This window comes from Pistacia vera, unplaced genomic scaffold (genome assembly GCF_008641045.1).
Source record: "Pistacia vera cultivar Batoury unplaced genomic scaffold, PisVer_v2 Contig432, whole genome shotgun sequence".
In the NCBI taxonomy this organism is placed as follows: Eukaryota; Viridiplantae; Streptophyta; class Magnoliopsida; order Sapindales; family Anacardiaceae; genus Pistacia; species Pistacia vera.
Window position 1 is genome coordinate 243633 of NW_022196260.1, and position 22577 is coordinate 266209.

The 22577-nt window shown below is 33.4% G+C and overlaps 1 protein-coding gene across 3 annotated transcripts; it reads left to right on the top strand.

The window, feature by feature from the left end:
- The first annotated feature begins 2050 nt into the window (after nt 1-2050).
- Nucleotides 2051-13596, top strand: LOC116143751 (ubiquitin carboxyl-terminal hydrolase 5). 3 transcript variants are annotated; one of them, XR_004130165.1, is made up of 14 exons: nt 2051-2346; nt 2869-3123; nt 5230-5374; nt 5477-5536; nt 5654-5749; nt 6888-7304; nt 8494-8634; nt 8716-8886; nt 10229-10486; nt 10574-10722; nt 10949-11524; nt 12655-12759; nt 12831-12928; nt 13294-13435. XR_004130165.1 is itself a non-coding variant. In XM_031429200.1 (14 exons), the coding sequence occupies exons 1-14, from the start codon at nt 2207-2209 to the stop codon at nt 13465-13467; spliced, it is 2748 nt and encodes a 915-aa protein (XP_031285060.1). In that variant the 5' UTR covers nt 2051-2206; the 3' UTR covers nt 13468-13596. The 3 variants fall into 3 exon arrangements, 2 of the variants coding, with proteins under 2 accessions (XP_031285060.1, XP_031285059.1); XM_031429200.1 differs by having other exon boundaries at nt 6888-6918; nt 7027-7304; nt 12655-12928; nt 13294-13596; XM_031429199.1 differs by having other exon boundaries at nt 12655-12928; nt 13294-13596.
- The last annotated feature ends 8981 nt before the right edge of the window (nt 13597-22577 follow it).

The window sequence follows — 22577 nt, forward strand, 5'->3', positions numbered from 1 at the left end:
GGCTCTCAGATCGTTGAGCATTCTCTATACTCAATCTAAGTCCTCATTGTTGGGAGTATTCTGGCTGTGAGCTTTGCATAGACTAACCTCGAGCAGATGAGTCCGAAGATCAGTTGCTTACCAGACTACTCTATTATGCGCGCTAGTGTGCGAGGTAGAGTCATGATGGTTAGGATGTTAGATGCTATAATGCTCCTTGACACGTTGCTCACAACGTTGCTTAAAATCAAAAGGTTGTTGTTGCCAGATTGGCGTGCACGGCTAGTCTCACGAGCTTGCCTTTGGAATGGGTTTAAACCGTCATGCTGGCATTATACATTTTGTCAATTAGGGCGAGCATCCCTTTGACGACCCTTGTCTTCATTTTTCCTTATGGACTGCTTGCCTGGTCACCTTCTGAGGTTAACTTGCCCGCGAGACTCACACTCGTGAGCTAAAGGCGCCTTGCGATGTCGGGGGTGATGGTCGCTCCTTGGTTCCAATGAACCAGATTGGTCACCAGCAAAGTTATTCTGACCTATTGGAGTAACCTTTGTGAAGCATGGCTGATCGAGGTCTTGGTTGGCTGGCTGCTCGTTTTCTTAACTCAGCTACGTTTTGTTTTACTACCTATGCAACCATCGTCCTTATCATCTCAATCAACTGGCCATTCTCGGGATTAGAAGGCCCTGCTCCCTGCTGATTTGTGACCTGTTGCATTGGTGTTACCGGTGGTAGACTTGGAGCAGCAGTCTGATGCATCTCCTGGTGGGCGACTTCCACATTGTCGTGGTTCTTGTTGGTTGTTTTTTATCTGGTATGTGCCATTGGAAATTTCAAGTGATCGATTGCTCATTGAAATTGCTTGTTTCTTGCCAAAAATATGGAAAGTAGGCGGAGGCCTCCTTTTATTGCCAAAATGTTGATAGGAAAATTCATACCGACCAGAGTGATCCGATTGACCTTGACAAAATCAGAACTGATGTGTGCTTGATTTAATAAAAATTAGCAATGTAATGAATAAAAATGCGTTATAATGCGGAAGACATAAAACAGTTTTTAAAGTGGTTCGACAAGTTATAACTTGAACCTACGTCCACTGTTCTTTTATTGTTGTGAGAGCTTGCAATGCACATCAATTTTAAAGTAAAAATTGCTAACCCCTTTCTCATAATTGGAAGGGCTATTTATACAAGTTTGTAATAAAGGAAAGAGAGGAATTTTTGGGATTGCAATCACTTTCAAATTGCAACTCCAAGATTCCCATGATTGTGCACTAAGATCACACAATCATTACTGTTGATTTGATCTCTTCTGAAATATCTGAGATTTGAGCTTATCTTTGGTTTGTTGAACAATTGCTAGAGTTGGTTGAGACTAGCTTATGTTGGGTCGAGCTGTATCTCGACGAGCTTATGCTAGGTCGGAAAAATATTGAGTCGAACCATATCCTTGTGGGCTTCTGACTTTTTCGAGCTTAATGGAAAAGTCACACACAACATATATGAATGAGTCAAGTATTTCATTGATAGTCCAACAAATGCTAAGTGGTTTTATAAAGGTCAATTTATCATTCCTATATAGTAAGAGTGAGGTTACACATACAATATTTGTCTACAAAATCTATCTACAATTTATCTAACGTTACTCTTATGTTATGGTGTTATTTAATCTCATTTTTTGGGTATATATTAAGTTAAATTTTATATTATTTTTTATACAAATTTTGTATGTTGGGCCGGCTATATGAGCTGGGCTGAGTTTTCGGTACAACTATGCATTAAGGCCGGATTCTTTTACCATTTCTACTCATCACTATACTTAATAATAAATCCTAACAATAATTTTTAATTTTTGGGAAAAAAAAATATTGTTCCCTCGTTATAAATTATATACTCATATTAAATTTTATTTATACATTTCTCTTAAAATATCAGTTGTATTTAGAACATAATTTTATTAATTATATTAGGATAACACTTTTTTTTCGTTTATTTTGTCTGTTAGTAAGGGTTTAAGGCTTTAACCAAGCCGCGGTTTTTGTTTCCTCACAATACCTTGACGTCATAATTATTTTTTATTTTCCTAATATCTATTGTTTTCTTTCTTTCCTTCCGCACTCCGTTTGGCGTCCGACGGTCCGAGAAAATCCTGAGAAACAAAAGAAAATTTCAAATTTCAAATCTACAAACTTCTACAATCAACTAGATCGGCCAAAGAGAGAGTGATGGTGGAGGTGACGATGTGCAGCAGCAGTGGCAGTGGGGAGCTGACGCCAGAGGAAGAGAGGGTTTTGATAAGAGACATTGCAAATTTAGCCGAAGCTTCCAGCAAAGAAGGCGATACATTTTACCTCATCACTCAAAGGCTTTTCCTTCTCTCTCTATCTCTCCCTTTCTTTCATTTTTTGTCTTATCTTATTTTTTATGGTTAATTTCAGTGTTTGTTATGTGAAGAAGAATTTCGTAGTATTTAGTGAACAAAAATAGCTTATTCGTTCAAGCATTTGATGCCTTAGTTTAGCCTTGGCTCCTATAGCTGTAGTCTGCTATATGAATTAGTTTGCTGTCGCTTGAGTTAAATTTCTAGTTTTTCATGAATTTTTATTTTATTTTTTATTTTTTTTGTCATGCAATCTCTAAACCCTAAAGCTTTGAACAGAAGACTATTTGGTTGACTTCGTTCTTATACTTGTTAAGTTACTGCTGAACCAAAAAGTTAAATTGACGGTAGAAAGTGGATATTAGTGTATAAGCTCAAACATATTAGTTTTTGAGCTTAAATCATGTGACTTGGAGAGATAAAAGTGACTTTTTTAGGTCAATAATTTAAAATGTGTAGCATTTTGGAAATATTTGGTTTAATTTGTTTTTCCTTGGTTAACTACAGATGGTGGCAACATTGGATAGACTATGTAAATCAAGATCAGCCAAATAATGCAACTGATGTGTTGTCTTTGTTGGAACATTGCAATTCGGCTGGTTCAAGCACATTAAAGAGGCCTTCTGGTATAGATAATTCTGATTTAATAAATGATGCAGCTTCAGAGGACTCCAGTGCGGGCAACGACATTCATGACACTCTACTGGAAGGTCGAGATTATGTATTGCTTCCACAAGCAGTTTGGAATCGATTTCATTTGTGGTTAGTTTTTATCATATATGGAAATGGCAATGATTCTTGATTTGAAAATGCCCCACAATTTCCTTATTTTCTTGATCTATTTGGTGTTAAATACTCTTGTATATTTGTGATACTTTGCTGGTGGATTTAACATTCATTTTTTTTTTTTTTTTGTAAATATATGTCAGTACCAGGTTAGGTTGGATGTCACTTAAAATAGCTACTGTCATTCTGAGAAGAACTGTAGTTTTTTATGTTTTTCATGGGTTGTCAAAAGATCTTGTGAAAATATCTTCCTTTTCCAGCAAAAGTGTATAGTAAGAATTTGTTCCTGTGAACTGGATTTTTCATGAGTCCAAGATGCTTGCTGGACGATAATATAAAATTGATCATGTTTTTGAAGTGCAATTATCTTTCTTTACATGTTAGTAGTTGTAAAAGTAAATTTCTTTTGGAGGATTTGATCTTATTTTGAAGCACCAGAAGTTTGCACTCCATTCTATACTTGCTCATTTATTGGACCAATGGCATGATTTTGTACTAGTATTATTCTCTTGTTTTGTGAACTTGAACCAGTAATAACATTTTAGATGTGTATATGTATGTGTTGCTTAGGAGACAATCTTGCATATGCATATAACTCTTATACTATAAAAATGTCTAAACTCTATGTGCACCCTCTTGTTCATGGACAGGTTCAATTAATGGACTTATCCTAAATATTCAAATGCATACAAATACATGCTTGTATCTTAACTCAAGCCCAACTTGCTTGTGTTGCAATAAACAGAACAGGGAAATTAGAACACTAACAAGTTTAGTCAAACGGCTTTGGCAACATGTTGAGTACTCAATTATTGCAAAAGCATGACTTGATAGGAAACAGTAAAACAATAGTATTTGAACTATAACCTATGTAGATATAATCTTAAGTTGAAATCTTTTGCATTACATACGGACAAAAAAGTACATATTTGAGGAACAATACTGATCCAATTGAGTCCACAGCCTCTTTAGAACTTTGGTTAATTTTTTTTCACATATTTGAAGTACATTTTGTCTCAAGTAGAGTGGTTGATTTACTATCTTCTTCATCGGTGTTCAGTTGGAAGTTTAATTTGTTCATGAATTTGAATGAGAGGGAAACAGATGAATTATTTTCAATTCTTTCAGTTTTTGATAATGCTTCTATAAATAGATTGAAAGAGGATGTTAGAGAGTGGAAGCTCGGTCTTTGGGTGGATTTTTCTGGAAATCTTTCTTCAATTGGCTTATTGATGATCTTTCTTATCTTCATTTACTTCTAGCCTCAATGATTGGAAACCTAAAGTCCCTAGTAGGTTCAGCTTTATGTTTGTTCATTGGCTCATGGAAAAATTAACACTTATGATGTCATGACAAGGAGGTGGACTAACACTTGGTTTACCCCTAACTGGTGTTTATCGTGTAAAAAGGATTTTGGAAGTAGTGATTATCTTATTCTTTGTTCTAAATGGCTGAAACTATTGTGTAAACTTTTTAGAGAAGCAGGGATATATTGGGTTGTTCCTGTCTCTTTCATATCTTTATTGGCTGAAATTTATCATAATTTCTGTTGGGATGAAAAAAGTCAACCTTCTGTGGATGTGCTGCATTTTAGGTTTTATGGCTAGAGAGGAATAAAAGAATCTTTGAAGAAGCTATTTAAGATGAGGATGATTTTCTATGAGATAGTTCGATTTTATGCTTCTTTAGTTTCAAAAAAGTTTCAGGATACTTACTTCGTCATTTTTGGAGATTGAAATTCTGTTGTGTCTTTAGTTTATGCTCTTCTGTGTGTTCTCTCTTTTGTTTTGTTCTTTATGGTGGACTACTGGTGTCACATTTTTGTATATTTCTTATCGATATATTCAGTTATGTGTTCTCTTTCAAAGAAGAAAAATTATGAAAAAGAAATGATTGATTTGGTTTGATGATGTTATATTTACTGCTTGGTTTTCAACCTTTCTTTTATTTTATTTATTCTGTATATATCTCATAATATGGTTGGAAGGAATCCATAATTTAATCATTGTGAGGCAGTTCTATTGTCCCATCATTCTTCTAAATAAGTACTAGGGAATCATTGGTTGTCTCTATTTTGTTTAGGTATGGAGGTGGTCCAACATTGGCGAGGAAAGCAATCAGTTCAGGTCTCTCTCAGACGGAGTTGACTGTAGAGGTTTATCCACTGCGTCTTCAACTACTTTTGATGCCAAAAGGGGACCGCTCTTCCATAAGAATCAGCAAGAAGGTATAGTTTACAAGTAGGTTATGATATAGCACTTCAGCTTCAATTTTCATTTCCTGAGTATTTAAAGAATTTGCTTATCTGAGGATTGACCATGTTGACCAGGAAACAATTGGAGAACTCCATCGAAGAGCCTGCTATATTTTTGATCTTAACTCAGAACAAGTAAAAATTCATATATGCCAGCCACTTTTTTGAATTTTGGAGAACTTGTTTTAAACACTTTTTCCTGAGAGTTCCTTTATGTCTGGTCTTTTAGTATTATAATTTTCTCTTTTACAGGTACGCATTTGGGATTACTATGGTCATCGGAAACATGCCTTGATGAATGACATGGACAAAACGCTTGATGATGCCAACATACAGATGGATCAGGATGTGGGTTCCTTCAACAATGATTATATATCATTTTATGAATAATATGCCTGTTATGATGTTGCAAAGCAACCAGTAAAGCATCTGGTTTCAAATTTTTGAATTTGGCCTTTTTCATCCCTAGGTGCATTTTTTTTAATTTAACAAAATATGCATTTCTTTTCAATCAATTACATCACATCTAAAATCAAGGTTCATTAAGTGAATGAAATCTTGTTTTTAAGGTGTAACATAGTCTCTATAAATTTTTAGAGCTATAAAACCATTGAAACCCTTATGTACTAGATTCTTGCCTGACTTACCCTCTTATTTACAAGGTCACAAATATGTTATGTGTTTCCCATTGTAAGGATTCTATCATTACAAACAGATGGTATGTTAAATTATTCATTTTGTATGATAGCTGTATCTCTTAGTTTATATTCTTTTGCCCATTTTTTACATCAAGTACCACTATGATTGACCTTGCTACAGATATGGATCCTAACAAATGATATGTAATTCAGCTCCCCACATGAATCTAGTATATTGTCAAATTATCTTGCTGGCTGCACTATTATTATTGGTTTGACTCATGCATTTTTAGCCTAAAAGTTAATAACATTCTGAACAGTGGTCTGTCTGACAACCAGTGAGAAACCTTTGATCCAAATGGACTAAATAACATAACAAAAGCAAAGAAGATAGGGTTGCTTCAATGTACTTTGATCTTTGAACACTCACAACTATGCCAATACTTTTTCTGTTTCTAGATGCGGAAAGTTTGTATGATGTATTTTACTTTGTGTATGTGTATGTAATTGGTATTAACATATGACCTATACCAAAACTTGTATTATCTTGTATTATGGCTGAAGTTAATTGTTGACTCATTGATCAAATATTGATGTGAAGTCACAGTAATTTGCACAGAAAAAGTGATAAGAAAATAGAAAGAATGACTGTCAACAAATATTGCAGAGTTTACACGATGATATAGATATAGTCTCATCTTGTTGCTGGATTTGGCATGTTTATTTATTTAATTTTCTTTTAATTTGTGTTTTTTCTGATTTAGTGATTATTCCCCGAAGTTATTTCATATTCTAACATAACTTCTTTTTTTTTTTTTTTTTTCCTTTTCTGTAATCGTTTAAAGCAGATTCTGGTGGAGGTCCTCAACAATGTTAATGGTACTGCATTGGTTGGTTGCATGAGTTCTATTCAGGAAAATGGATTTGCAGAGAAGAAAGCTACTTCTGTTCTTGTAGAGCCTTCTAAGTCAAGCTTATCGATTGCAGGAGGTTGGTCTGCGAGCAAAGGTGCTTCCAGAAGCCATGGTACAGAGATATCACAAAGTGCGAACCTGACTTCTGCTAGAGAGTTGGAAAATACATATGGGGTCAGTGGCGTCAGCACAAGGGGAGCTTCTGCTGGTCTTACTGGGTTGCTGAACCTTGGGAATACTTGCTTTATGAATAGTGCAATACAGTGCCTTGTTCATACACCAGAGTTTGCAAGATACTTTCGGGAAGATTATCGTCGGGAGATAAATTGGCAAAACCCATTGGGCATGGTTGTAAGTTTCGAAGACTGTAATATTGAAGCAATAAACCATTATTTTTTATGCATAGTTTCATAACCTTCCAAATCTCTGTGTCAGAGCAAGTATTTGGTAGTTGAAAGACTATTTTCAAACTTATCTTATATCGTGATTTCATTTTCTGCTTAATGCCAAAGTGTCTTGCAGGAGTGGAACATTTAGCATTGCATAATAGTGTTTGAGCGGAGTTTTTTTTCATTAGATTGATATATCTGTGCTGTCATTATTGATGTCATTGTGCTCCTGTCTATTGCTTGTTTTTGCCAACTTCATTTTATTGTTTGACTTGAATCAAATCATTTTTGGTGGTGGGTTGTTTCTTTGAATCTGCTGGTTGTGCTATTAGTCAATTGTGGTTGAAGAATGGCCATTGAAATCACATGTTTCCCAGACAAAGATCTTAGGTGTGAATTTGGCTAGTGGGTAAGCTTAAGGTTAAAAGGATTTAAAAATATTTTACCTTTGGTTTAACGTGTCTGTTCCTGGTCTTCTTTTTTTGTCTGTGTTAGCAAGACCTATTTCATGGTGCAGAAATGAAGTAATAAATGGGGTGACCTAACAAACATGAAGGCAGATTTAGCTTCATACTGTGTTAAGAAATCGTGACTGGGTTAAGCTATTAGATGCAGAAACCCAAGTTTTATAAGTAGCTATATCAAGTACTGGATACTCTACCACTCTCTCTCATGTTTAGACCTCCTAGAAGACTAGCAAATGTAACAGAGAATCACAAACAGGTTTATCCTGATAGCAACCTCCAAAATCAAAAAAAGATCTTGAACATTTAAGTGGCTACATGGAAATGCTTAGCTAACATAAGTAAGCATACCTATCATAAACCAATGTGGATACATTACAGATAATAGAAGTAGAAAGTTACAGCTAATATTGGTGGACATAGACAGTTAAGTTTTTGTATGGTGCTCGATTCTGAACTATTTTGTAGATTTTAGTTTATTTCTTGGTTATAGCATTGGACTATTTCAGTGGACCTTCCTAGACAGCCTTGAGACTTAAAGGTTATTTGGCTTTGATGGTTTCCTGATATGTATAAATCGTTTTGTTGTTGAAATGTATTTTTCAAGCAAATTTTATGCATCCTTTTTAATGTTTCTTTAAATGAGTCTATTGTTTTCATGTTTGATTTGAAGTGGTCCTTATTTAGGGTGAACTAGCTGTAGCATTTGGTGAGTTACTTCGAAAGCTATGGGCACCAGGACGGACACCAGTTGCTCCTCGGCCATTTAAAACAAAGTTGGCTCGTTTTGCACCTCAATTTAGTGGATATAATCAGCATGATTCTCAGGTTTATTACTGAACAGAAAATTCTTGCTGCTTCCTTGGATTCCATACAGTTCATCATCAAAATAGTTTATGATTATTTCAGGAGCTTTTAGCATTTCTGTTAGACGGTCTTCATGAAGATCTGAACCGTGTCAAACACAAACCATATATAAGGTCCAGAGATGCAGATGGTCGACCGGATGAAGAAGTTGCTGATGAATATTGGGCAAATCACATTGCACGCAATGATTCTATAATCGTTGATGTTTGCCAAGTGAGTATTGTATTGATGATATGTTAATATTAAGAGGTTGGATATGGTTGATTGGCATCTTACTTTTTGACAAAAAGATGTCTAACATATTTAATGACCATTGAAAAGTTAAGCAGTATCTTCTCTTTTATTTTAGTGGTTATTGTGCTATGCATAGGACAGTAATGATTACCTGAGTTCTGAGATGTGCCTTTTCTCTGTATTTATTCACAATTGGAAGGCTGTAGTGATTTGATCAAGGATGTCTAGTATCAGCTGATGTTGCTTATTTCTGGATTTTTTTTTAAATTTTTTTATGGTAATTCCTGGGTTGTATGTTTTGATTTTGTGAGCTATTGTGACCCATACATGATAGATTTACACACATAGTTCAACATTGGGATGAGGTGTTGGATGGAACCACTTTGTGAATCCTAAACATGTGCTGGTGCGCATGTATAACTTTAAGCATATGTGTTGAACTATGAAAATGTTTTACTTGCTTGTATAATGGAAAGTGCATTGCTATCAAGCCTGCAAACTTGTGCAAGTTTCGTAACCAAATTCATGTATCACCTTAAAAATGGTTCTTAAGAAAATGAAATTTTGTTCTCCTAGAATTGTCTGTATGAGTGTTGGACATGGGAGGATATAGGTGGCATGCAAGTCATAATTCTTTGTGCACAATCATCTATTTTTATTAAAAACATTGTCTACAATGTATTTTGCTCTAACCATTAATTATTATGTATTATCTTTGATCCTCAAATTTTCAAAACTTTTAAAGTTTTTAAGACTAGACTATTTTTCAAGAAAATATTATATTTTCATGGTTAATATTCTCCTGAGTCATACTGGCATGGGTAGAGAGCTCATGAACATTGCTCTGGTCTTTTGTGAAGCTTCAAGTGAGCAAATGTCTGTAGTTAGATTATATTTTAAGTATGCATCTTTCTTCTTCTTTTATTATTATTTTTCCTCTTTCTTATGAATGCTTACTCATGATGAATATTTTTTTAAATTCTTTTCTCGGGTTTTCTATTGGAAACTATTTTCTGATTGTCCACTTGGATAAAATGATAAACCCAGATCCTTTTTAGATAATCCTGCTACTGTTTTTATTCAAGCAAATATACTTCAATTCTTGATTTTTCCAGATTGCTCACTGTGGTAGCATAAAAATATGTTTGTAGTATCTTATGGCAGAATTCTCTTTTAGATGTCTTCGTACAAAAATTGCATTGTTGCTGCTCTTTTAATGATGTTTGTGTTATTATTATTATTCTGATTTATTTTCCTGTCTACCACCATTTTAAATTTCTCAATTCATTCTGTGTTTATGTTACTGTAATTTGTTTGACAGGGTCAATACAAGTCAACTTTGGTTTGCCCTGTATGTAATAAAGTTTCAGTCACATTTGATCCTTTCATGTACCTTTCCTTGCCACTCCAAGCTACTATTACCCGTTCTATGACAATAACAGTTTTCACTTGTGATGGAAGTGCACTGCCATCTACTTTCACTATTACTGTCCCAAAGCAGGGACGTTGCAGGGATTTGATCCAAGTGCTAAGCAACGTTTGTTCTTTGAAGCAAAGTGAGGAGCTTAAGCTTGCAGAGGTTTGTAGCATTATACGTTTTGTTACATGTTAATTGATACATGCACAAATATATGATTTGGTTGAATTATTTCCATGCTGCCTATAGATACGAAACCATTCGATACAAAGATTTTTAGAAGACCCTTTAATATCATTATCCACAATCAAAGATGATGACCGCCTTGCTGCCTTAAAGGTTCCAAAGTCCGTGAAGAATGCAGTTTATCTCCAGTTGGTACACCACCGCCAAGAACAGTATGTTTAACTTGCTAGAACTTTACATTAAATTCATTTGAGGAATGTATAAAGTGTCTTGCTTTTCTGGTCAGCATGGCACATAATTTCCTGCTAGAAATTCTTGAACCTCTTTATACTAGTAGTAGTTTTATTATTATTATTATTATTTTTTTAATTCTAAGAGTTTTTCCCATGTATTGGTATTCTTCTAATTTGATTTTTTATTTTCTTACTTGCTGTATAGGGATTCTGCTGGTGCTCAAGCCACTTCACGATGGAAACCATATGGATTGCCTCTTGTCTCTTTCATATCACGTCATGATGTAATTACAAGAGGCAATATACAGACATTAGCTCACACAATGCTTTCTCCTTTGCTTAAAAGAGAGAGTCTCAGGCATACTGAAATTTCTGATCCTAGCACCTCAATGGCAGTGGTAGATCCATCTAGTGCCATTAGTTCTAGTGATGCACGTTTTGAATCTTCATCCAAAATAGTAAAGAAGGATGTTAGTGGTTCTAAAGCATTGACATTGCCAAAACTACCACTTTATTTGGTTGATGAAAGTAATGCACGTATTGATCTGTCTGTGGGAGAAGAAAAAGCCATTAGACTTCCCTCATCATCAACGTTGACAGTAGTACAAATTGATTGGTCACAGAAGCTGTTGGAGAAATACAATATTAATTCCCTGGAGAACTTACCAGAAGTGTTCAAATATGGCCCTGTAACCAAGAAGGCGCGTACTGAACCTCTCTCTTTGTATACCTGTCTGGAAGCTTTTCTGAGAGAAGAGCCTCTAGTGCCTGAAGATATGTGGTTAGTATATGCTTTCGCTCACTATCTTTCCGTGCATGATATCATCACATGGGCAGGACATGTGGAATTGTTGATAGATATGATATGTATTATACTTTTATGATCAATTCAAATTGAATTTATGGTGTTGCAAACTATAGAGACATCAGTCTAGTATTAGTTGATCTAGTGCCTTAAAGTCAAGGGTTCCATTCTTGCATTTGGATGATGAATTACCCTTTGCCAGTTTCCTGTGGTTGATGTGTCAGATGTTGGTTATTTTTTACTTTTGATTAACTTAAGCATGTGAATCTTCTTTTCTCTTCAATCATTTAAATTGGGAGGAGTTTTAGGTCATGTTTAGGATGATTCTTGAGAACTTCTGGCTGGCTTTTTTGTTTGTTTTTTTATTTTTGCTATTTTTATGCTGTCGTAATTTATAGGGGCAGCAGTCATCTTGTATTAGTTGGTCTAGTGCCTTAAAGTCTATGGTTCTAGTCTTGCATTTTGATGACGAATTACCGTTTGACTTGTGTCCTGTAGGTGATTTTGGATATGCAGGTGATTTTCACTTTATTAACTTAAGCATGCAAATCTTTTTTCTTCTTCATTCATTTAATTTGGAGGGACTTTTGGGCCAGGTTTAGTATGGATTGTTGGGAACTCTTGGCATTTTCTTTTTTTAAATGATTGTTAGGCTGTTTGGTATACACATTAGCTCTTTCTTGTTTTCTTAAGCTAACCCTTCTTTAGTGGACTGTTTTTTCGCTTTTGGATAACTCTTTTTATTGATGCATCTTTCATGTATTGTTATGAAAAAAAAAAAAAAAAAAAAACCTTAAGCTCTTGATATTGCCAATGAACAATTTTTTCTTAAGAGTTTAACTTGCTCAGCGTGGATATATTTGTATTGTCATTAATCAATTTTTGTTTCCTTGATTTTTTGGAGATCTTTAACAACGGTTGACCATTTCTGAATCACTCATTATAGTAGTGTGCTGTAATCTTGAGCACTTATATTTGATTTCATAATATCCCAGCTATTTGCATGACACTCTTTAAGAAATCCTGTGCTGTCTACTTGCATTTACAAGGAAATTATATTTTGAATTCCGAAAATAACAAGAGTTATTATTGTATATCTGATGAAGGTACTGTCCACAATGTAAAGAACGAAGGCAAGCAAGTAAAAAGCTTGATCTTTGGAGGCTCCCAGAGGTTTTAGTCATTCATCTGAAAAGATTCTCATACAGCAGGTCAATGAAGCATAAACTAGAAACATTTGTCAATTTTCCGATTCATGACTTTGACTTGACAAATTATGTAGCCAACAAAAACAACTCCCAACGTCAACTCTATGAACTCTATGCCTTAACCAACCATTATGGTGGCATGGGCAGCGGGCACTACACTGCACATATCAAGGTAAGTTTATAGCTTTATATCTTTTCTTAAACAAGGAAAAAGCTTTTTAGCTGTCCTCAATTGGTAAATGGTCACATACTAGTATGATTTTTGAAATTTGTTGTCTCCACTGTTGAACTGTGCTTAACACACCTCGTTAAATATTGAGCCTACTTTTACTGATCATTGTTGCTGAGGCCTTTGTAAATATTGCTGTAAGTATCTTGAAATTTTATAGCAGATGACCATTATTCTCTGTCTAGTTTCATGCTTATAGATGCAATCTTGGGGTGATGGTCTGTTACTAATTTTGACTTCATTTTTTAATGGAATATTCCACTTAGTTCAAATCTCACCCTATATTTGCATCATTTTATAACATGCAGCTCCTGGATGAGAACAGGTGGTACAACTTTGATGACAGCCACATATCGCCCATAAATGAAGAAGATGTAAAGTCTGCAGCTGCATATGTCCTCTTTTACCGGAGGGTGAAGTCTGATGCCTCAAATAGCAAGGTATCACAATCTGGTGCTGGTCATGACAACATTTCCTCTTAGTAGTAATATTGAAAAGACAAGTGTATTTTCTCACCAAAAGTAACAATAACCAGTTGTGTGTATGCAAACTAAAAAATTGTATTATTTGCATGAAATTTATGATAAAATATAGTATAAGCCTTGACATAGGAAAGCTGGACTCACCTCTTAGTGGAAGTCTTTAGATTAAGGTACACTATAAATTCTTCTCAAGTACCAGGATGATGTTTCCTTTTGGTAATTGGTTTTGGCGTTAAAAGTTGTTTGGGAAAGGAGGTCGTAGCTAATATTTGGATGATAAGTGATGGGTGCATGTTTAGGTGATGAACTGAATTCAAAGGGTTTAAATTTAGAGGGTTTCCAAGACACTGTAGGTTTCTGGATTCTCCACGACAAAAGGGTTTAAATTCATCCGGGGTAGTTGCATTGCTCTACTTGTTTGTTGGAAGAGTGGCATATGGAAGGGTAAGTCTTGCCAGGGATTCGTCTGAACTGGGCTATGCTTATATATTTGTTCAATATAACTGTTGTACTCCTACACATGCATTAAAGTAGGCATTATACTCTTCTTTTTAGACGAGTTGTACTTCATTAATGTGCAAAAATCTTGTAAACTATGGAAGTTTCTAATTTATGTCCTAATCTTAATAGTGTATTAGATTGGAATATAAGCTGATCTTACAGGCTATTGCAATTTGCAAATACGCAAAGATTAAACTTTGTTTATGTGCGGCATGGTGTTGAGGTCCTTAAGTTGTTGTAAATAGTGTAAATACTAATGAAAAGTTGGGCTTGATCGCTTTGAATATAAGCTTCTGCTCTAATTAATTCCATGAAGCGTCTTAGATAGAGATGATGTTGATGTGGCAGAAGCCTCCTTTACTCTGCTAGACCAATCAAAGAGTAGAAAATATGCATTAAGGCCCGGGATGCTTTATACTAATTTCTGTTCTGGTTGTGGCCATGCGTTCCTAACCTAAAGTTATTAAGGGAAGAAGAGAAAAAACAAAAAAACAAAAATAGAATGATACATGATTTGGGATGTAAAATTTGGGATAAGTATTTAAAAGTATGACATATTCCTTTTGTATTAATAATATATATTTTTTTTCATTAAAGTTCATCTAAAACAATAAAATAATTAAATATTATGCAGAAAACTTTTCAGTTCTTATCCTACCTCAAAAATAATGAATTCTTAATTATGCCCTGGTGTACTTAGAAGTTAAATGTGTATAAACTATTAAGTATGCTACAAGCAGCTAAACGTGACTTACGCTTATCAAATTGGAAAATATAATTAATCTTTTTAGTGTTTTAAATTACCATTAATGTGTAATTTCTATTGCATCATGACTTTTTCCGTTAAGAAATAATTATATACACTTTGAATATGTTATACATAAATGTCTTTCCAATATCATATTCATGGCACAAGAGTGAATGGTATGTTTTCACCATTGGCCAAGTGTTACTAATCGAAGGTCCATTAAGCTACATGTCAATGCATTGATTATATGACACCTAATGACTAAATGACAGGTTTTAATTAGTTTGAGGGGCTGCTAAACTGCTATATAAACCCCTTCCCTCATTTGTGATTTGGTTGTACCAACGAGGAATAAGTGAATGTGAAAGCATCCTGTAATTCTTTCTGTATAATTTTAGTCCATTTACTTTATATTGTTTGCAATTATTTTATAACATGTTATCANTTTGAATATGTTATACATAAATGTCTTTCCAATATCATATTCATGGCACAAGAGTGAATGGTATGTTTTCACCATTGGCCAAGTGTTACTAATCGAAGGTCCATTAAGCTACATGTCAATGCATTGATTATATGACACCTAATGACTAAATGACAGGTTTTAATTAGTTTGAGGGGCTGCTAAACTGCTATATAAACCCCTTCCCTCATTTGTAATTTGGTTGTACCAACGAGGAATAAGTGAATGTGAAAGCATCCTGTAATTCTTTCTGTATAATTTTAGTCCATTTACTTTATATTGTTTGCAATTATTTTATAACATGTTATCAGCACGAGTAGTTTGGATGCAGTTTCTACACTATTATTATTAAATGTTGAATATATTATATATGTGTAATTCATAGATATTATTTATTATAACTATTCTTATGATCATGCTCTATAGTTTTCAAGATTAAATTGGACATTCCACACTGGAAAATAAATTTAGTTTATAATAATAATTTTAATATCCCATTTTCAACTTGAAGTTTGCAAAATTGTAGAATTTTATGGATATGAAGTCCTAATTGTCAAATAAGACTTGAAGTTTTAAAACTGATATAGTATTGGAATTAAAGTTTTAAATATCAAATATTTAAAGCTCAAAGTTCTGGACATTAATTACAAACTTGAACTTTGACCAAAAATCAATATGATATCAGAACTAGGGTTTTAAATATCACAATTTAAAGCTCAAATTTCTGGATACCAATTACAAACCTAAAGTTGTAAATTAGAGATATAAATGGACCTAAAGTTCTATATCATAAACATGAGGTTCATATAAAATTTGGAGTTTAATTTCATTAGAACCTAAAGTTCTAATTTCTAAATGTCATATATATCATCAAGATATGGAGTTAGAACCTGAAGTGCTAATACCAATAGCAAACCTAAAGTTTTGTTAACATGAGTATAGGATTGATGAAGAAAAACATGGTTTTGATAGCCATATCTATTTATGGGTAATAGTGAGATTACCACAAAGTCATTTTTGTATTTATAGTTTGGACCCATTGAATGAAATAATAGGTCATGCGTAGAATTGGAACAAAGAACAAACTCTATTTAGTCCTTATATTCTTTATGCATGTTTGTTCATCCCCCATATCCTTACTTATTTTTCAATAAGATATCATCAGAATTTAAATTTCTGAAATATGGATTAAGAACCAGAAGTTTCTAAATACCAAATGTTAACCTAAAGCTTACAATATAATAGAAGTTTAAGATGTGAAAACGAATCCTTATATCATGTATCCAAACGATGCGAACCGAATTTTGGAGAGAATCAATTATCCTTGTAGGATAAGATGAAGTTCTAATTTTCTTTCATTTCCTAAATCAAATTATTAAAGCTTAATTTCTCAATATGCCGATTCTGTAAAAGACTAGAATGACCACTGAAAAGAGATATTCTCCTTGAAGCTCAGGACAGTCAATTATTTGACATTACAAAGCAATTTCTAACACATAAATTAATAATGTTATGTCACAGTTGAAATTGTATGGTTCATGACATTAACTGGAAGTATATGTTTAATATCTACTCTTGAAGAAGTAGAATGGATATCAAATCTACTCCTGAAGTAGCGGTATAGATATCATCGAGATACATATATTTAGAATTGATGTAATGTCTCTTGATTGTTGAATAAATCAATGAGTTTTTTATATAAATTATAAATCACTCCCAAGTGGTCAATGTCTTAGAGGTGAATGTTGACCAATTAATAGTCTAACAATTTGTTGAGCCCCTAACGGGTGATATTTTTACTACACAATTTGCAGAGTTTGATCAGATAGTATTCCGATGTTTAGAAAAATGATAAAACCTTATGAAGTAAGGTATGAATTTTCATTGAAAGATACACGATATGTCTCACTTAGATTCTCACACACCTTAATGTGAAATATGAAATCCCAAGGATAATGCATCTCCAAGATATTGTTTATAAAATGTCACACACATTTATAGATGCATAATGAAATCACATATAAATACACTAGCGAGGGTTATTACTCCAACTGAACAATATGTTAAAATGGCCACAAATAATTTATTTGTTGCACCGTAGAAGAGTGGTAGACCCCATAGATCCAAAGATATTATTTCTTGGAAGAGGAAAATAAAGAATGAAACTAACACTAATGTTACTAATAATATTGCTCGAGCTATAGATAAAACCACATTCTCTAACTTAATTCTTGAAGAAATAGTGCTTATAGAAGAGATAAAAGCCTAGAAGAAGTCATGCCTTTGAGGAAGCACAAGTCTTAGAAGAGACTAAACTACCAGAAGGGGCTCATGCTCCAGAAACAACATATAAGAATGATGCCCTAGAAGTGGCAAATGTCGAAGAAATAATACATAGAATTGTTGCCCCATAAGTGGCACATGTGTCAAAAGTGGCATATAGAAATGTTGAAATTTCTTTAAGTTTTGCATATACTAGAGAAATGTAAAATCGTGAAAATATGATCATCAATGATATCTTCTCATTTATAGTAGCTACTGAAATTATGAATGATAATTTCGAGCTAATTATTGTTGGGGAGTGTACACATAAACATGACAGGCTAAAATGGGAAAAAGGCAATTAAAAAGAATTAACTATTCTAGCAAATAGTAAAGTATGTAGACCTTTAGTCAAAAAACTTGGAAATGTTAAACTTGTGGGATACAAATAAGTATTCACAAGGAAACAAATTGAGAAAATAAATTTCAAAATATAAAGCCAAACGTGTGGTTCAAGGTTATTAGCTTATCAGTCCTAGAATGACTTGATATGCATCTCATAAATTTTGTCACTACATACTTGTACAACAAAATAGATACTGATTTTTATGAAATTCCACGAAGGGTTCAATTGCCTTAAGCAAATCCAAGAAATATGTATTGCAAAGATCATTCTATGGGTTGAAACAATCTAGATGAATATGGTATAACCATCTTAGTGAATACTTGATAAATGAGGGATATATTCCTATATACCCGTGCGTGCTCATATGGGAATCAATATTTGGTTTTGCCAATTGTGTTATTATGTGTCGATGACATGATCTTATTTGAACTCCTAAAGAACTTATACAAAAGTAGTAGAGTGCTTAAAAAGAGAATTCAAAATAAAGGATCTAGGAAAAGCAAGATATATCAACCTATAGAATTAAAATTTTTCGAATAAAGTATTGATCCTTCAATCAACTTATACTAAAAAGATCCCAAGAAGTTTTAATATGGATAGAGGCTCACCCTTTTAAACACCCCTGGTTCAGTCTCTTGATCCTAACTTAGATAAATTTCATCCTGAAGATGATGATGAAAATATACTTGGTCCTGAAGTACAATATCTTTATGCAATATGTGCTTTATTACACTTAGCACAAATATATTATATCAGACATTGCATTTGCAATCAATATAGTGGTGTTGGATACCTTTCTAATCCCTACAAAGCCTAAACGGGCAATATTTTCACTTAAATGGCACAACAAATATCGTGACACTCTAAAGCAAACTTTGGTTGTCATATTTTCTAATTATTTAGAAATCCTAGCACTTCATGAAGCAAGCTGAAAATGCATATTGGTATTGACATCAACTTTTGAGAAGTTGGTATATTGCATCGGTCTGCCATAGCTTAATAAGTAACCAAGTTAATCTTTCTATTATTAGAGAAGCAATAATAAGAGGGACCAAAATTTTGAGGAGAGCTATTGTACTGACATAGGGGCACTGTACTCCTTCTTCCTTGTCTAGGTTTTACTCCACTGTGTTTTTCTAATAAGGTCTTTTATGAAATAGTATTAAGCATGTCCAACATCATTATACAACTCATCAAATAATTGTGTTTTTTTGTTTAGGTTTTTGTCCCACTGGGTTTTTCCTAAGTAAGATCAAATACAATTTTATGTAAATGGTGGAAATCCAAAGGAAAGTGTTATACATAAATGTTTTTCCACCATCATGGCAAGTGGCACTAAGACAATAGTGAATGGTGTCTTTCACCATTCAGCCAAGTGTTACTAATCTAAAGCCCATTAAGCTACATGTCAATGCATTGATTATATGAGTGACACCTAATGGCTAAATGACAAGTTTTGATTAGTTTGGGGCGTGTAATTACTTTATAAATCCCTCCCCTCCTTTGTAATTTGCCCACACGAAAGAGAATTAAGTGAATGAGAAGGCAAACAACATTAGTCCTCTAATTCTTTCCCTATACATTTTAGCCCATTTACTTTATGTTGTTTGCAATTATTCTAGCACAAAATACTAATTCAAAAATATTACGTTTTCAATTAAATCTCACAACTTTTTCTTATAACCCTAACATGTTAATAGAGTTGATACTACTACGTCAATTGATGACTTTGACTAAACACAAACGATTATTCTTTAGGAACAAACGATCGTTTATTCATAAGGAATTGATGTTCCATTTATATGGAATAGTTTTTTCTTCATAAAGAATAACCGTACCGTTCATAAGGAATGACTATTTTCCAAATTTCTATGAAGGTACTTTATTATTTCTTGAACTTGTTGAATTTTAATTAATTTAACACAAAAATTCAAGGTTGAAATGATATTCTCCCTTAAAATAATTATTCATCTTGGCCTACAATTATCCAAACTTATTTTAATACTTAATCATGCGAATTATGTAATTTTCAACCAAGATTTTTAGAAACTTATAATCGAAGTAAGCTTTGAGAGTTGGCTTTTGATTGATTAGTTTGCCCACTTTACAATATTTTATAGTTAATTATTGTTTGAGGAAAGGTACTTATCATCAGAGTCAACTGTTTAATAAAATTTATTATCTAACACAACTTAAACAATTATATCTTTTTCATTAGTATTCGTGTTTGTTATAATCTATTATTAAATTTGATTAATCTTTAAATTGTTTCAGTCTTATAAGTTGCATTATTTTAATTATTGGAAAAAAAATAATAGAATAACTAATGTTTCTAAAACCTTATTAGTTGTAACTTCTCATTTGTTTAAGAACGGACCTGCATAATACTTAAATATAGACCTACATATATAATAGTGAGTGGAGCTGATGACCTTACTAAAATAAAAAATTCATTAATATATCTTTGTTTTTTGTTTTAATTTTATTAATATTTCTACATTTGACCACTCATTTACCTTTTCATATACATATTCAATTACTATATTATTATATTTTGAACTTATCTCTTAAATTAATTCTTTGGTTGATTATAAGAGTNGGGATGAAAACCATATCATCATAAGAAGTGCCATTAGTAGAATCTGGAGACTGGATAGTAGCAAACGGAAATGATAATTCATCAAAGATCACATGCCTGGATATGAAAACACGGCCTGAAGAGGGATCGAGACAGCGATACCCTTTATGGTTGGGGTGGGGCTATAACCCAAAAATACACATTGGCGAGAACGAGGTTCCAGCTTGTGAGCGGTATAGGGTGCTAAGTGGGGATAGCACGCACACCCGAATGGTCGTAGGGCCTTGTTTGTAATCTGGTAGACGACCAAAAAGAGCTTCAAAAGGAGAACGCCATCCCAAAGTAGGCGTAGGCAACCGCTTTCTCAAAAAGACAGAAGTGCAAATAGCTTCCGCCCAAAAATCAAAATCAAAATAAAGAGGTACAGAGGATGCAATCATTAACGTACGGCCCATCTCAGAAATATGGCGGTGTTTACGTTCAACCAAACCATTCTGCTGTGGTGTCTTTGGACAAGAAAAACGATGGTGAATCCCTTTTTCATCACAAAGACTGCGAAAACTAGAGTTATCAGATTTCCGACCACCATCACTCTGAAAGATCTTGAGTGTCATACCAAATGGATTTTCCAAAAAAGCCATAAACCGAGTGAAACAAGAAAAGACTGAATTTTTATGTCGCATAAATCCATGAATATCGGGTACAATCATCCGTAAACATAACATAATAGCGAAAACTCGAAACAGAAGAAATAGGAGACATCCATACATCAGAATGCACTAAATAAAAAGGGACATGAGCCCGTCTGTCAACAATAGAAAAGGGCTGTTGGGTAGATTTTCCCATAGCACAATCTTTGAAAAAACTACTAGAAGAAATTCTAGCAGTAAGGTCTAGAAACTTATTGGAAATTAATAATTAATAAACGTAATAAAAGAAGGATGTCCAAGTCTGTGATGCCAGAGATCGCCTGAAACAGAAGAGGCAGAGAGGGCAGAGAAGGGTCCTGTCTTCGGCTGGATAGTTGCTGTATTCGACTTGATAGGATAGAGATCTCCTTCACATTGGCCTTGAAGCAAGATTTTTGGCAATCAAATCCTCAGCAAGCAGTCCTACCACTCAATCCTCATGCGGAAGAAGAAACTTCCTTAAAAGGGTAAAGATTTGGTGTGATGTTCATGAAGCCATCGAATTTCCGCGTTTTTATATGAGAATGAAATTGGGTTAATTTATTTATTTTTTATTCAAAAAATGCTTACATATAAATTAGTTAAAAATTATAAAAGAAGGTTTTACAAGAATTTTGTTAATAAGGTTACTTAGTATAATTTTCCAAAAGTTTTCATCCCACCCTAAAATTAATAAATTCTTAGTTACGGCCCTAACCCTAAGTATTTAGATGTGTATAAAGAATTTACTACAAGCCGCTATATGTTGTTTACTCATCAAATTGAAATTATAATTAATCTTTGTACGTGTTTTAAATTAGCATTAATGGATATTTCTACTGTAATATGATTTTTTTTTTTTTTTGAAGTAATTATTTCAATAATTATATATCCTTTGAACATTCACTTTCTCATCAGAGTCCAGTACTGATCAATAAAATTTATTATCAATGACAACTTAAATAATTATATATGTTTCATTAGAATATATATATTCTTGTTTTGTTATATTGTATAATATTTGTTGAAATTTGATTAATCTTTAATTTGTTTCAGTCTTATTAGTTGTATTATTTTAATTATTGATTTCTAAAGTCTTCTTTTTCTAGATTAATTTGCCCTAGAATTATGTTTGAATAAACTCAGAGATTATGTATCGAGGTGGAAGAAACAAAACAAAGCAAATACCAGTTGCTGAGTACAAAAGCGATAACTCTGATATCGCTATTATACGAAAGCGTACGTCTACATCTCAAAACCGTGATGAAATATGTTATGTATATTCAACGCTCTAGATAATTTGGTTTTAATAATACGCACACACGTGTGTGTGTGTATATATATATATATATATGTTCTTTTATCAATTCTTTATATGGCATCTTACACTCAAATTTTTAATTGGAGGAAAAAAGTTAAGGATAAACAAAGTCAACAAATTAGATAATCATATATCATGCCATAGCATTAACATCCAAAATTTT